The sequence below is a fragment of the Colletotrichum gloeosporioides genome (genome assembly GCF_011800055.1).
Source record: "Colletotrichum gloeosporioides strain Lc1 chromosome Unknown consensus_84, whole genome shotgun sequence".
Lineage (NCBI taxonomy): Eukaryota > Fungi > Ascomycota > Sordariomycetes > Glomerellales > Glomerellaceae > Colletotrichum > Colletotrichum gloeosporioides.
This window is the reverse complement of record NW_025544729.1, coordinates 417,863-430,404: the sequence shown is the minus strand read 5'-3', so window position 1 is coordinate 430,404 and position 12,542 is coordinate 417,863. Positions and strand designations below refer to the sequence as shown.

Genomic DNA, 12,542 nt, shown 5'->3' with positions numbered 1-12,542 from the left:
GAAGAGAATCTTCGAGGCAACTTAAGAGTGTGCGGGTGAGTGTACTCATGATAACATGCAGACGTATCAAGCGGAATCTGTTCAGAAAATAACAGCCGTTGTATTGTCCATAAGCATCCGCCCTACGTTAGTCCTTCTTCATTTCTTCGTCGTCATCATCATCGTCACCACCCACGTCAAAAACCCGGTCGCTCGCCTTTTGTAGCGCGGAAGCACTGAATGCCCTCACGGCTTTCCACACACCCCACATAAAGGTGACAGCGCCAATAATGACGAGACCGATGTTGATGTTCTCAACTCGCGCGCGTCCTGTTCCCCCACGGCGTCCAGTCGAGCCAAGAAGACCGCTAGATCGAATGTTCCACCACTGCCACGGTGTCATGGCAAGGAGAGATTTTAAGAAGCCGAGGAGACCGAGGGAGAAGAACCCCTTGAGAAAGTGTTCGAGCCATGTTCCAGGCTCTTCCGATTCCGGCTCGTGAAGCGCTTCAATGTCGTCCAACACGTTCGCGACCGTGTCAGCGATTGTGCCCATCGGATCACTCCATAGGTTCAAAATGGGGTCGGCGATGAATCCGAGGAGGAAGACCGAGAATACGAAAATGAGGATGGTCAGTAGAATCTGCGCATAAGCGCTCGATAGACGGTTTGCCCACGAAAGCCGCTCAAGTTTGTACTGATAGCCACAGGTCGGGCATGAGAAGAAGTTCCGATTGGCAGTCGAATCAGCGTATCTCCAAGCTTGCAAACAACCCTCGTGAACGTAACGTTGAGACCCCTTGCACTTGCATGGGGAGATGAGTCGTCCACACTCAGGGTCGTCAGACTTGTAGGTCGGCCGCGGTGGTGCGTTCATGAATCCGCTCATAACCCCGGGTTCTTCAAAAGTAGGATGAACAACGTCGAAACAGATGCGGCATACTCGCGGGCCATAGTATCTTTGCTTGGGTTGAGGCTCGGGCTGTGGCTGTTCCTGGGTGGTCTTCTTCTCGTTCTGGCCTTCAAAGTTGCTAGGTTGCGACGCTTCGGCTGCGTCGGCTTTCGCGTGGCCTCGCTCTCTGGGGAGGTCAGACGGCCAACTCCACTGAGGCGTGGCTGACTCCATCGCGGCGATAACGACGAAAACCGTGACTTGGACTGAATATCTTTGCGCCGGCAATGCGCGGGATGATGTCTGGGTTGTGAGACTGCAGCGGGCAACAAACAGGTAGAAATGAAACGATGCAGGGAAATGCTCAGAGCGTTGGTGCTTGGAGTCGTGGGATTGGTGTTTTGCTTGGCTCGAGTGAACCCCAAAAGACAGCACCTACATGGCAGGAAGGAACAAAGCGATAAACCAGGCCATCTGTCCTTTCGGATACGGCGCCAAGCTCTTGGATTTTCCTGGACGAGAAAGACCGTCAGTTGAGTGTGTAGCAGGCGTAGAGAAAAGAATATTCCAGCACCACTTTATTCTGAGCTGTCTCCGGCTGGTCATAGCTTCCGTGCCCTTTTGATTATGTCAGCTGGACAGGAGCCATTCTTGCCCGGATCAACACCCCGACCGGCCAAGTCACGTGCCTTCACTTCCCCAGGCGGCGAGCGGACGGTTGGCAGCTTGACGCGGCGCGAGTTGCCTAGGAGGGAGAGCTTCATAGCTCCGACAGCCTCACCTCGTTTGACCGCAGCCAATCCACCTTCCATCCTCCCCGTCACCACCACCCTCAAAAACACACATCGACTGTACAATTTAACAGTCAAGCCATGGCCGACCGTTACTCCTTCTCGCTGACGACGTTCTCGCCCAGGTGAGCTACTCGATCCACTGTGTGACGTCTATATGCTAACTTGGTGCAGCGGCAAGCTGGTTCAGATCGGTACGCTGAGATCCTACCCCTCCATTGATTACAATTCTGGCGTTAATTTGATCGAGAATGTACGGGACGGAGCTGATTGAAAATTAGAGTATGCTTTGAACGCCGTCAACCAGGGTGTTACCGCCCTTGGTATCAAAGGCAAGCTTGCCTGCCCCTCCTTCCCTAAGCCCATGCTAACCCCACGAAGCCACCAACGGCATCGTCCTCGCGACCGAGAAGAAGTCTTCATCCCCGCTCGCCGACCCCAGCTCGCTGTCCAAGATTAGCCTCGTCACCCCGAACATCGGCATGGTCTACTCCGGCATGGGCCCCGACTACAGAATATTGGTGGACAAGGCCCGCAAGGTTTCGCACACCGGCTACAAGCGCATCTACAACGAGTACCCCCCCACGCGGATATTGGTGCAGGACGTCGCTCGTGTGATGCAGGAGGCAACTCAATCTGGTGGTGTCCGTCCCTACGGTGTCAGCTTGCTCATCGCTGGCTGGGATGAGGGTATCCTGCCCGAGGATGAGACCGAGGCCCAGGAGGGCGAGGAGAAGAAGGCCACCGGCAAGACTGGTGGTACTCTGAAGGGAGGACCCATGCTGTACCAGGTTGATCCTTCTGGCAGCTACTTCCCCTGGAAGGCGACGGCTATTGGCAAGAGCGCCACTTCAGCCAAGACGTTCTTGGAGAAGAGATACACGGAGGGCTTGGAGCTTGAGGACGCCTTGCACATTGCGCTGCTTACGCTCAAGGAGACCATTGAGGGAGAGATGAACGGAGAGACCATCGAGATTGGTAAGTTGAAAAGCGATTGCGGCGAGTGATGAAGTATCTGACCCTTTCACAGGTATCGTTGGACCCCCGGCGGACCATTTGCTCGGCATTGACGGCGTTGAGGGTGCCAAGGGCCCCCGATTCAGGAAGCTCAGTCCTCAGGAGATTGAGGATTATCTCACGAACTTGTAATGCACGTCTTGACTTTATGGGTCTTACCCTTGTATCATAGAACAGCATAGAGACACGGGAGCAAAGAGGACCTCCGGGCTCTAGAATCAATGGATGACCTGCGCGATGACCACACCTTACGAGACTAAAATGCTTGTGAGTGCCCTCGTTTCAACAATCCCAATTCAAACGCCCGCAGGACAGAGTCCAGACATATGATGATCTAGTCACTTCCAGGCGATCCGGCTATTAAATAGCTTTGAGGAGGAGCTTGGGTCAAGGCAGACACACCCCCTCAGGCACCAGCTTACGCTGACTGCCGATTGCCGAGTCGACCGCTTTTCTTTCGTGCAGGACTATTGCCCTGCTGATAGCATCTGAAACCACCAGTAGCTGTGCCGCATCGATGCAGAGGACGAATTGTTCACCTGATGGCCTCATGTGGGAAATGACGGCATCTGGAGAAGATGGTCATTCGTAAACTGCCTAATGGCAGGCAGATGACACAAGTTGACGGCCGTCTATGGATGTCTAGACCGATCAGGGTCCAGTCAACCACCCCTGCAAGCATGGTCGTTGTGCATTGTGGTTGCAACTTGCAGGAGGGTGGCACAGGCCAGTAAGCTCAAGTTTGCCCAATCCACCCTTCAAGTCGGGCTCTTATTTGTTTATGAAGCCTGCCTTGAAGCGCGAAACCGCATGCGAAGGGCATCTTAAAAAATCATACCAACGGCCTTGCATTTGCAGGTTCTTTTGAAGGCACTCTACAAGCATGACCGACCCAGTTATTGCTGTACTTCGCCACGCTGCTAATTTACAAAACCAGGAGAGGGGTAACATCCCGCGTCTTGGTTCCTAATTTCATCGGCTCCGAGACGGCTTCATGACAACAGGTGGCCGGATGGAAGCCTGAAGGCAACGGTGTCTTGAAGAAGAAACCAAGAACGGACGCATGTGCTGCAGCACAACCTTGGCTGCGTTATCTCTGGTGTCGCCATCGTTGTTGCCTTGTGTCGGCGAACTCAAAAATGTGTTGGCCTCAAGAGTCAGCAAGACGCAAGCCAAGTGCCGGGACATATTGGGAAGTCGGCCAGGCAGTTCTCGGGGCTCCGGACGTTTAAGGCCGTATTTTTGTTCGGCAGCGGACCCGACTGGGCATGGCCCAAAGCCGGGGTGGAGGCGGGTGATTGTGGACTAAGGTAGAACCCAGTCAGCGGCATTACCGTCCGAACGTGGACCGCCAGAGTGGTGCTGCCGATGGTGTGTCTCGGCGGTGTTCTTGGAGCCTGGACGGAATACTACCTAGGTAGGTACTGAGTTGAAGCTTGACAGGTACCTTGTTTTTCTTTTGTGCAACACGAGTTCTCCAAGACAACGGGGTAAGCTTGCCGGGGTTTATTGTCAGATTCGTTGTTTCTTTCCTCCGAACCACATCATCGATGGATCCTGCCAGTGTTGCCGGGTCGGTACCCAAGCCCGACTCTACGAGAAGACGAATCCCCATGTCGCGGGGAATTTCGCCTGTTCCTGCTTAGAATCCTTAACAACGTGCCGGCAGCATATCGTGCGCCAGGAGTCACAAGTGGTGATCTTTGAGTCTTGCGAGCCCGCCTCATTTCCCAGCTGCTCCATTATCTGCATCATGATTCACCTTCGTTATTTTCTCCCTGGCGAAGGAGCCCAAGCAAAGCTTCCCGCGCGGTTATGTCCAGTATGACACCGTCTCTCAACCTACCGCCGTGCGTAAGTGGTTGCGAAAAAGTCCACGTCCTCAACAACAGCAGCAGAATGGTGGGCCTCCTGCAGGACTCGGAGGACACAAATACGCGCAGCGCGAGTGGATTGCGAGTGCAATTCCAAGGTCTTGCTGTTCATTCCACTTCCACTACAGAATCACAGTCGCGGCCGCTCCGTCGACGCATGGCGCCAAAAGGTCGGAAATATCTGACTTGAGACTCTGACTCTGTACCAGGCACCATCGCCGTGGGTTGCTGCCCACCCATCCTCTCCGACCCTGGTCCTTCTGCCTACACGCAAGCGCTTGCGCTGTTGCAACCAGACTCGCGGCACCATCCACAATTTTTTTGCATTTTCCACGACCAAGTCAGCATTTGTCGTCAGGCTGTCGTCGCCAATTCTATCTCAGTTACGCCCGGCTTGAATGATTGACATCTGCCTTGCTACCTACGTCCCGTCGCACACGCAAGAACAGGAAGGGCATCGTTAACACACCACCACCCATCGCACCCATCGACAACCCTGCACCTCACCGCACTGCACTGCATTTCACTGCGTCCAGCGAACCCATTCAGGCCCCGCACCACCCAACTGCTTAGGATTTCTCTACATGGCTAGGTTGCCCTTTTTGAGCCGCGTCATTTTAACCTTACACCCGATTCTCCCCCATTGACTCACGCCGTCCACCCCGCTGCCGGGGTTTGTCTCGTCATCGTACCTGGGTACCGTACGCTAGCCACGCTGCCGTGGAGCTTGGCTCGAGTCGTCGCCCGGGAAGTACCTCGCATCCCAGGACTCGACTCTAGCCACAGGACTGAGGACTTTCCGGGTCCCTGGTCAAGTCACACCAGTTCGTACCACCGTGGCACCGTGGTAATGGCTGACTATTCCCAATCATCTTCCGGCGACGGCACCGATCCATCAGAGGATGACCTGCACTCTGATGTCCCGGCCCCGGGGCCTCTTAACCAAGATGCCATCTCTGCTTCCGCCTCCGCCTACTCCTCCGAGGAGTTGTTCCTGGGCGATGAGGCTGCATTGTCTCCAGATGAGACCGCCTCAGGCACTCAGGTCATCATGAATTCGAGGGCTTACCAACTCGAAATGTTTGCCGAAAGCATGAGGCAAAACATTATCGTAGCTGTAAGTCTCTCTTAATAGCCAACCGTTACTTGTTAGATTCTAACTCGTTGTTAGATGGATACTGGCAGTGGCAAAACTCAAGTGTAAGTCCAGATCCAACTCCAAAACACCTGGTAATACAGCACGGTGCTGACCAGAGTTCAGTGCTGTGTTGCGAATAAAAGCAGAATTAGAGGGAACAGCAACCGAGAAAGTTAGTAACTCCTCGATGAGTCTGTAGCAACTCAGCTAATCAATGCAGATTGTTTGGTTTCTCGCTCCAACCGTGTCACTATGTGCACAGCAATTGGCGGTGCTCAAGTCTCAGATTCCTGCTGTCCAGATCAAGTTCTTAAGCGGCGACGACAACGTCGACTCATGGTCGGATCAAGCAGTATGGGATGCTGTGCTATTGAACGTGCGCATAGTTGTGTCGACGTACCAAATCTTGCTAGACGCCTTGTCTCATGCATTTGTGCGGATGGAAAGGTTGTCTCTGATTGTGTTTGACGAAGGTATGCAACCCAGATCTCCCCTTCACATCAACAGCTAACATGTTCGTTCATAGCTCACAACTGCGTCGGCAAGTCTCCGGGGAGCAAAATCATGACCAACTTCTACCACCCACATAAGCGCGACGAGCGACGAGTGCCTCACATTATGGGGTTGACGGCTAGCCCAACATTCGGATCTAAGGTCGAGAGCATCAACGTCCTCGAGTCAACGCTGGACGCCGTCTGCAAGACTCCCACAATGCACCGCGATGATCTGCTTGCTTGCGTCAAGAAGCCAGAGTTGTCCTACGTCGAATTCCACCCCAAACCCGACTGCAGAACTCCCAAGAGTTTACAAACTCTGAGGAATGCGATCCGGAACCTTGACATCTCGGAGGATCCATTCGTTCTTCACCTGCAAGCCGAAGGCACCGATCGCAGCAAGCGAGAGCTCTTTGCGGTTCTTGAAAGCCATGATACCTACGTACACAACCAAATGACTTCATTTGGTCGCCAAGCGAATCAGATCTGTCGAGAACTGGGGCCATGGGCTGCTGAATACTACATCTGGGAAGTCATTACCAGATTCGACTCGGCGGTACGGTCACAGAGTAGATGGTTGGAAGCCTGGAAAGAAGACGAGAAGAAGTACCTTGGCAAGATCCTCGGCCAGATCGAGTGCCGTCGCCCGTCACCGACTGAGATCAGTCGGGATGTTCTTTCGGAAAAGGTTTTCATCCTTATTGAGCAGTTGCTCCAGGATAAGGTGGACATCACTGGAATTGTGTTTGCCAAGGAGCGAGCCACTGTAGCCGTGCTGGGTCATTTGCTTACATCGCATGAAGCTTTGCGGGCTAAGTACCGGGTCGGCGCAATGATGGGCACATCGCAGTACCAGGCAAGAAAACGAGATATCTGGGACCTCTCTCGAACAGAAGACCTGCAGTCACTACACCAGTTCCGATCCGGAAAGATCAACTTGTTGGTTGCAACCAGCGTCCTCGAGGAAGGCATCGACGTTCCGGCCTGCAACCTGGTGATCTGTTTTGACAGACCGCCAAACCTCAAATCCTTCATTCAAAGACGAGGAAGAGCGCGAATGCGTGACTCTAAGCTATTACTGCTACTCGACCGCTCTGAGACTTTCTCCCAAGAATGGGAGAATATGGAGGCCGAGATGAAGCGGCAGTATGAACAACAAGAGCGGGAGCTCGAGCATTTGCAACAGATTGAAGAGACGGAGGAACTGGCAGAGATGCAGTTTAACGTTGAGACAACGGGAGCGCTTTTGGATCTCGACAACGCAAAATCACATCTTGATCATTTCTGCCGAATCCTGTCTCCCGGGGAGTTTATCGACTGGCGTCCTGACTACATTTTGAAGAAGCTTGACAACACGGATGCTCCGGATCTGAGGTATACGGTTGTTCTTCCAAGCTACCTTCCCGCCGAAGTACGATCTGCCGAGAGCAAATCAACGTGGAAGTCTGAAAAGAACGCGATGAAAGACGCTGCATTTCAGGCCTACGTAGCTCTTTATCGGGCAGGCCTCGTCAACGACAATCTTCTGCCCTTCAAGCCAGAGGACTTTGTTCCCGGAGTGGACAAGAGGGCTGCTGTTCTCCAGGTGAACGGTCTTTTGAATGCTTGGGATAGTGTGGCCAACGCGTGGAAACGTGGAGACCCTCTGAGGGCAACCCAGATTCTGCTGAAAGATGCAAATGGGCATGTCCATACTGAGTACGAAATGGTGCTTCCCACTTGGATCCCCGGGCTGCGAACGATGCCACTTTATCTCGACTACCACACGACATGGTCCGTCGAATTCGGTGACCAGCTTCCAATCGAGGAGCCTGAGAACGAGGATCATACTGCTGTACTTCTCGCCTTGCCTTACGGCCATCGCTGGTTATCGAGCCCCCTTAAGCAGGTAGTCAGGTTTAGCGCAGTTGGTGCTGAACTTTCTCTGGATGGTATTGGAACGAAGCATTTCGTGCCAGGGGAGATGTCTGCACACGACCTCACCTGCTTCATTCGAGACGACACTGGATGCCCATACCTTTACGAAGGCATAATCGACAATAAGCCGACACCCGACCTGGTATCTAAGACATTCTACGGGTTCGAAAAAGCCCCTCAAGACGTTCCATATCTCACCCTCACGAAGTGGTCTCGACGATCAGACTTTCTTCATCGGCCACAAAGCGACCCCTCCCAAGCCCCGAGTAACCCAAAGCCTTACTCGCGTGTATACCCGGTTCCGATGGCAAAGGTTGATGCTATACCGGCGAAATACGCACATTTTGGGGTGCTTATCCCATCCATTCTGCATCGGATCGAAACATGCCTCGTGGCCAAGGAACTATCAACGACACTGTTGAGACCGCTCGCCATCGACGACTGGTCCCTGGTTCACACAGCCATCAGTGCTGGAAGTGCCGCTGAGCCCACAAACTACGAGAGGCTCGAGTTTCTCGGTGACTCGATCCTCAAATTCTCTGCGACGATCAACGTTGCCGCTTTGAGTACGTGAACATTCAAGAAGTCTTCCCTGCCAGATAAGCTAACACACCGCAGATCCCGACTGGCCAGAAAGGCTACTCTCCTTCAAGAAGGACAGCATTGTCGCCAACTCAACGCTCTGCAAGGCTGCAATCAAGCACGGTTTGGACCGTTTTATTCTGACGAAACCATTCACGGGACAAAAATGGCGCCCGATCTACGTCGAAGACGTGCTCAAGCGCGGTGAAGATACATCTACTAGGAGAATTTCCACCAAAACTCTAGCCGATATTGTCGAGGCACTTATTGGGGCTTCAATGATTGACGGCGGTGAAGACGGCGGCCTGAGCAAGGCGCTCGACTGCATGTCCATATTCCTGCAACAGATCAAGTGGAGGAGAATAGACGACTGCAGGCAGCTACTGTATGACGTCGCTCCCGACGACGTCGCGCTCCCCTCAACCTTGCAGCCGCTGGAAGAGCTGATCGGCTACGAGTTCGAAAAAAAGTCTCTCCTGATCCAGTCCATGACGCACGCGTCGAGCAACTTTGGTAACCCCCTCGGCTGCCTCGAACGCCTGGAATTCATCGGAGACGCCGTCCTCGACTACATCATCGTCAACCGCCTCTTCTCCATCCGGCCACACCTCTCGCACCAGTCGATGCATCTCCTCAAAACGGCAGTCGTCAATGGCGACTTCCTCGGCTTCCTATCCCTCGAGCAGTCCGTCGAGCAGGAAGAGGTCGTCATCGGCGAGATCCGCGACAAGGTGCCCGAACTCAAGCGCTCTCGCTTCGCCCTGCCGCTATGGAAGTTCATGCGCCACCAGTCCTCGGCTGTCGGCCTCGAACAGATCAACATTGAGAAACGGCACGCCGAGATGCGCGGGCCCATCATCGACGCCATGGAGCACGGCACGACGTACCCCTGGGCCCTGCTCGCGCGCCTGCAGCTGAGGAAGTTCTACTCGGACATTTTCGAGTCGCTCCTCGGCGCGGTGTGGGTCGACGCCGGGGACATGAAGGTCTGCGAGCAGGTCGTCGAGCGGTTCGGCATCCTGGGCTGTCTGGAGCGCATCCTCCGCGACGGGGTGCACTGTCTCCATCCCAAGGAGGAGCTAGGCCACCTCGCCGACAAGGAGAGCGTGCAGTACGTTCTAAGTTACAAGGAGCTAGAGAGCAGGGAGCGGGAGCTCTCTTGCAAGGTCATGGTCGGCACCCGCTGCGTCGTCGAAGTCGATAAGGGTGTGACCAAGGACGAGGTTAAGGTCAAGGCTGCAGAGGCGGCGGTGCGCATTCTCAAGGCGGAAAAGATGCAAAAGATGGCGGCACAAAAGGATCCTGACGGGGACACGGCGATGGGCATCGAGAACGAAGATGCTGACTAGTAATCGGCGCCATCAGACGAGGAGCCCATCGAACTATCCGAAACATTGAAAGATTACAAGTTCCAAGAAGAGAAATGGGAGAATGGATACGAAAGTACGCGCATGGAAATGAAGGGCTAGACTATGAAAAGTAATTCTTTGTATTGGGCGCCTGGTATGATAGGGCATTTCCTACCCTGTAGAGAGGATACGTAGACATCGAAAAGTGAAAGACAAAGAAAGCTAGGAGAGGGTATATCTGTTTCCACCACTAAACTCCTGATGAAAGGAGGAAAACACCATCGTCAACATCGTAACCGTGAAGTAGTGAGTACTAGCGCCTGCGCCCACAGCAGATATGTCAAATCTTGCGCCTAAGAAGTCATGAAACGAAGTCGCCCCAGAGAAAACAAAACGAAGAACGCGAAACATACAGCGCTGCAAGTCCTTGTTGCTGAGGCAGGGTGTCAAAATCAGGAAACAAAACTACGCAGCAGTGTCGCCCCGGAGAGACGAGTCGCCCTCAGAGTCACTGTCAGAGCTCGAATCGTCGGACTCGCTATCAGAGCCCAGTTCTTCGAGCTCCGGTGGTGGCTTCTAGTCATCCGTGAGATCGATCGCCTCGTGCTTGTCGTCGATTCTGACTTTCTTCCACTCGCGCTTAGTTGGCTCTTCGGTCAGATCGTAATATTCTGCAAACTCGCGTTTGATGACGGCCCTGGGCTCCCGCTTAAGGGTTGGTGACCGACGATGATGCTTCAAGCATGTTAGTCAGGCTCGATGAGTTGCTTAAGGAAACAAACGTTAATGTCCTCGAGTCGCTCTGCAGCCAGCCGGCGGATCTCCGCTTCGGACAGAGCATTGAGTCCTTCAGGAGTGGGAGAGCGGGGGATCACCAGCTCCTTGTGGAGAGCATCTGTTCCAAAGTTAGTTTTGCTGGATCCCAGTCACAAAAGATAAACAACTAGCCTCGACTGCGGTATTTGAAAGAAAACGCCGCCAACGGGTCTCGGGGATAGAAATCAACTGAGACGGTGCTTGTCTGTGGAATAAGTCCACCGTCAGAGTATCTGTAACTCGTCAGCATCAACCATTTAAAAGAAACAGAGCTCGCTGTCAACTAACGCAGTCCCATGCGACACAGCCCGACCCTTCAGCGCCTTCTCGGCAACCTCAAAGTCCCTATCACGGGTCGACCGGTGCGATCTATGAGTGGGCCGATTCTCTCTGACGGAGCATCCGTAGACGTAAACCTTGATCAGACCTATGCGCTTGAAGTCTTCAATGTCTCTTGCCACGCGATCCTTCCCCGCGTCATCAACTGCACACACCATTAGCTTTGCGCGCGCGCATTGGCGCAGCGAGACAACGTACTAGTCGTAATTTTGGAAAACTTGAACTTCCTGATAGAATCCATGCCGGAATGCGCCGACGTGTTGCGCGTGCCTGTTACACGGTGCGTCCAGACGGGTGAGCCTGGGGGATACCGAGCGGATTCCCAGAGGCAACTATCCATCTGGGTGCCGTCGATGGACAAGTAGATTCCAAGGGCATCGTACCTGGACAGCTGTCCGTAGGTGTTATCGAGGTGGTAGACAACTGAGAATGGCGAGTCATCTTTGGACTCAATGTACTTGAAGCAGCGATTGGTCGCACGTCTATTGTTCTTGTCCTCGGCGGGGCCGTCCTCGTCGTTGTATTCTTGGGCCTTGACGTCGTTGACCTCGATGGTGACCTTGATGCCGGGGAGCTCGTTGAGGACCGCCATCGTTGCGGATGGAAGAATGGGAAAGGCCCCAAAACTTAAAAAAACAGGTTTAGAGTGAATTATGACGGGCAAGGAGATGAATTTTGGTGTGTGAGGCTGAGGTTGATGGCACAAACACGTGTGGAAAGGACGTTGAGGTAGTTCACAGTGTGAAGTGGAAGATGAGGCAGCTGAAAAGGGCAATCCGGGCAGGCGTTGGGATGCGCCTGCCCTGTGATTGGTTCATTTGCTTGGAGAGTGGGTCTGCACCAATTGCATCGACTGCGTCCTAGTACATGCTGGTGCGCCATCGTCCGCCAAAAGCTAACCTTGGGAGCCTTTATTGCCAGTCTCCTAAGGTAGTTTGAGAGTCGAATCCGCGATCTTTCTGATATTTGGACACCTATGGTCAGGAAAAAAGACCGTCTTCACGAATTCCATCTTGAGTAGGGCTGGGTACTTGCATAGGTATGCAGCACTCAAGAAAGCACAATTTGTTACGTATGATCTTGATATATATGTAAAAGACAGCGTCTCCAACATTCGGCATTGCGGGGGATCAAGCAACTTCTTGAAGAAAACGAACATGTGAAAGGAAACATTCAAACGCGGCGAGATGCGTTGGATCGCAAGTCGGTCTCCAATTCGGCGAGGAACAGCTCGTTATAAGGGATGCCTTCAGAAACACTCTACTAATCTTGCTTCTGAACTACAGTCCTGGGTTTCAACCAATCTTTCATTCGTTCGTCGAAACTTTGCAACATCTTGCACAAAGGGCACGTT

At 53.4% G+C, this 12,542-nt stretch overlaps 4 protein-coding genes across 4 annotated transcripts; 2 read left to right on the top strand and 2 right to left on the bottom strand.

Annotated features, from left to right (window-relative positions):
* Positions 1-127: 127 nt before the first annotated feature.
* Positions 128-1,105, bottom strand: GCG54_00002186 (uncharacterized protein; the record flags this gene model as incomplete). The annotated part of the gene is made up of 1 exon (XM_045402282.1): positions 128-1,105. The coding sequence occupies one exon, from the start codon at positions 1,103-1,105 to the stop codon at positions 128-130; it is 978 nt and encodes a 325-aa protein (XP_045258644.1).
* Positions 1,106-1,743: 638 nt separating this feature from the next.
* On the top strand, positions 1,744-2,811 carry GCG54_00002185 (putative proteasome subunit alpha type-2; the record flags this gene model as incomplete). Its single annotated transcript, XM_045402281.1, has 5 exons — positions 1,744-1,787; positions 1,837-1,856; positions 1,944-1,985; positions 2,044-2,640; positions 2,693-2,811. The coding sequence occupies 5 exons, from the start codon at positions 1,744-1,746 to the stop codon at positions 2,809-2,811; spliced, it is 822 nt and encodes a 273-aa protein (XP_045258643.1).
* Positions 2,812-5,403: 2,592 nt separating this feature from the next.
* On the top strand, positions 5,404-10,033 carry GCG54_00002184 (Dicer-like protein 2; the record flags this gene model as incomplete). The annotated part of the gene is made up of 6 exons (XM_045402280.1): positions 5,404-5,670; positions 5,725-5,753; positions 5,815-5,863; positions 5,912-6,164; positions 6,218-8,668; positions 8,721-10,033. The coding sequence occupies 6 exons, from the start codon at positions 5,404-5,406 to the stop codon at positions 10,031-10,033; spliced, it is 4,362 nt and encodes a 1,453-aa protein (XP_045258642.1).
* A 576-nt stretch (positions 10,034-10,609) lies between these two features.
* Positions 10,610-11,780, bottom strand: GCG54_00002183 (uncharacterized protein; the record flags this gene model as incomplete). The annotated part of the gene is made up of 5 exons (XM_045402279.1): positions 10,610-10,768; positions 10,816-10,928; positions 10,988-11,082; positions 11,138-11,333; positions 11,387-11,780. The coding sequence occupies 5 exons, from the start codon at positions 11,778-11,780 to the stop codon at positions 10,610-10,612; spliced, it is 957 nt and encodes a 318-aa protein (XP_045258641.1).
* Between the last annotated feature and the right edge of the window lie 762 nt (positions 11,781-12,542).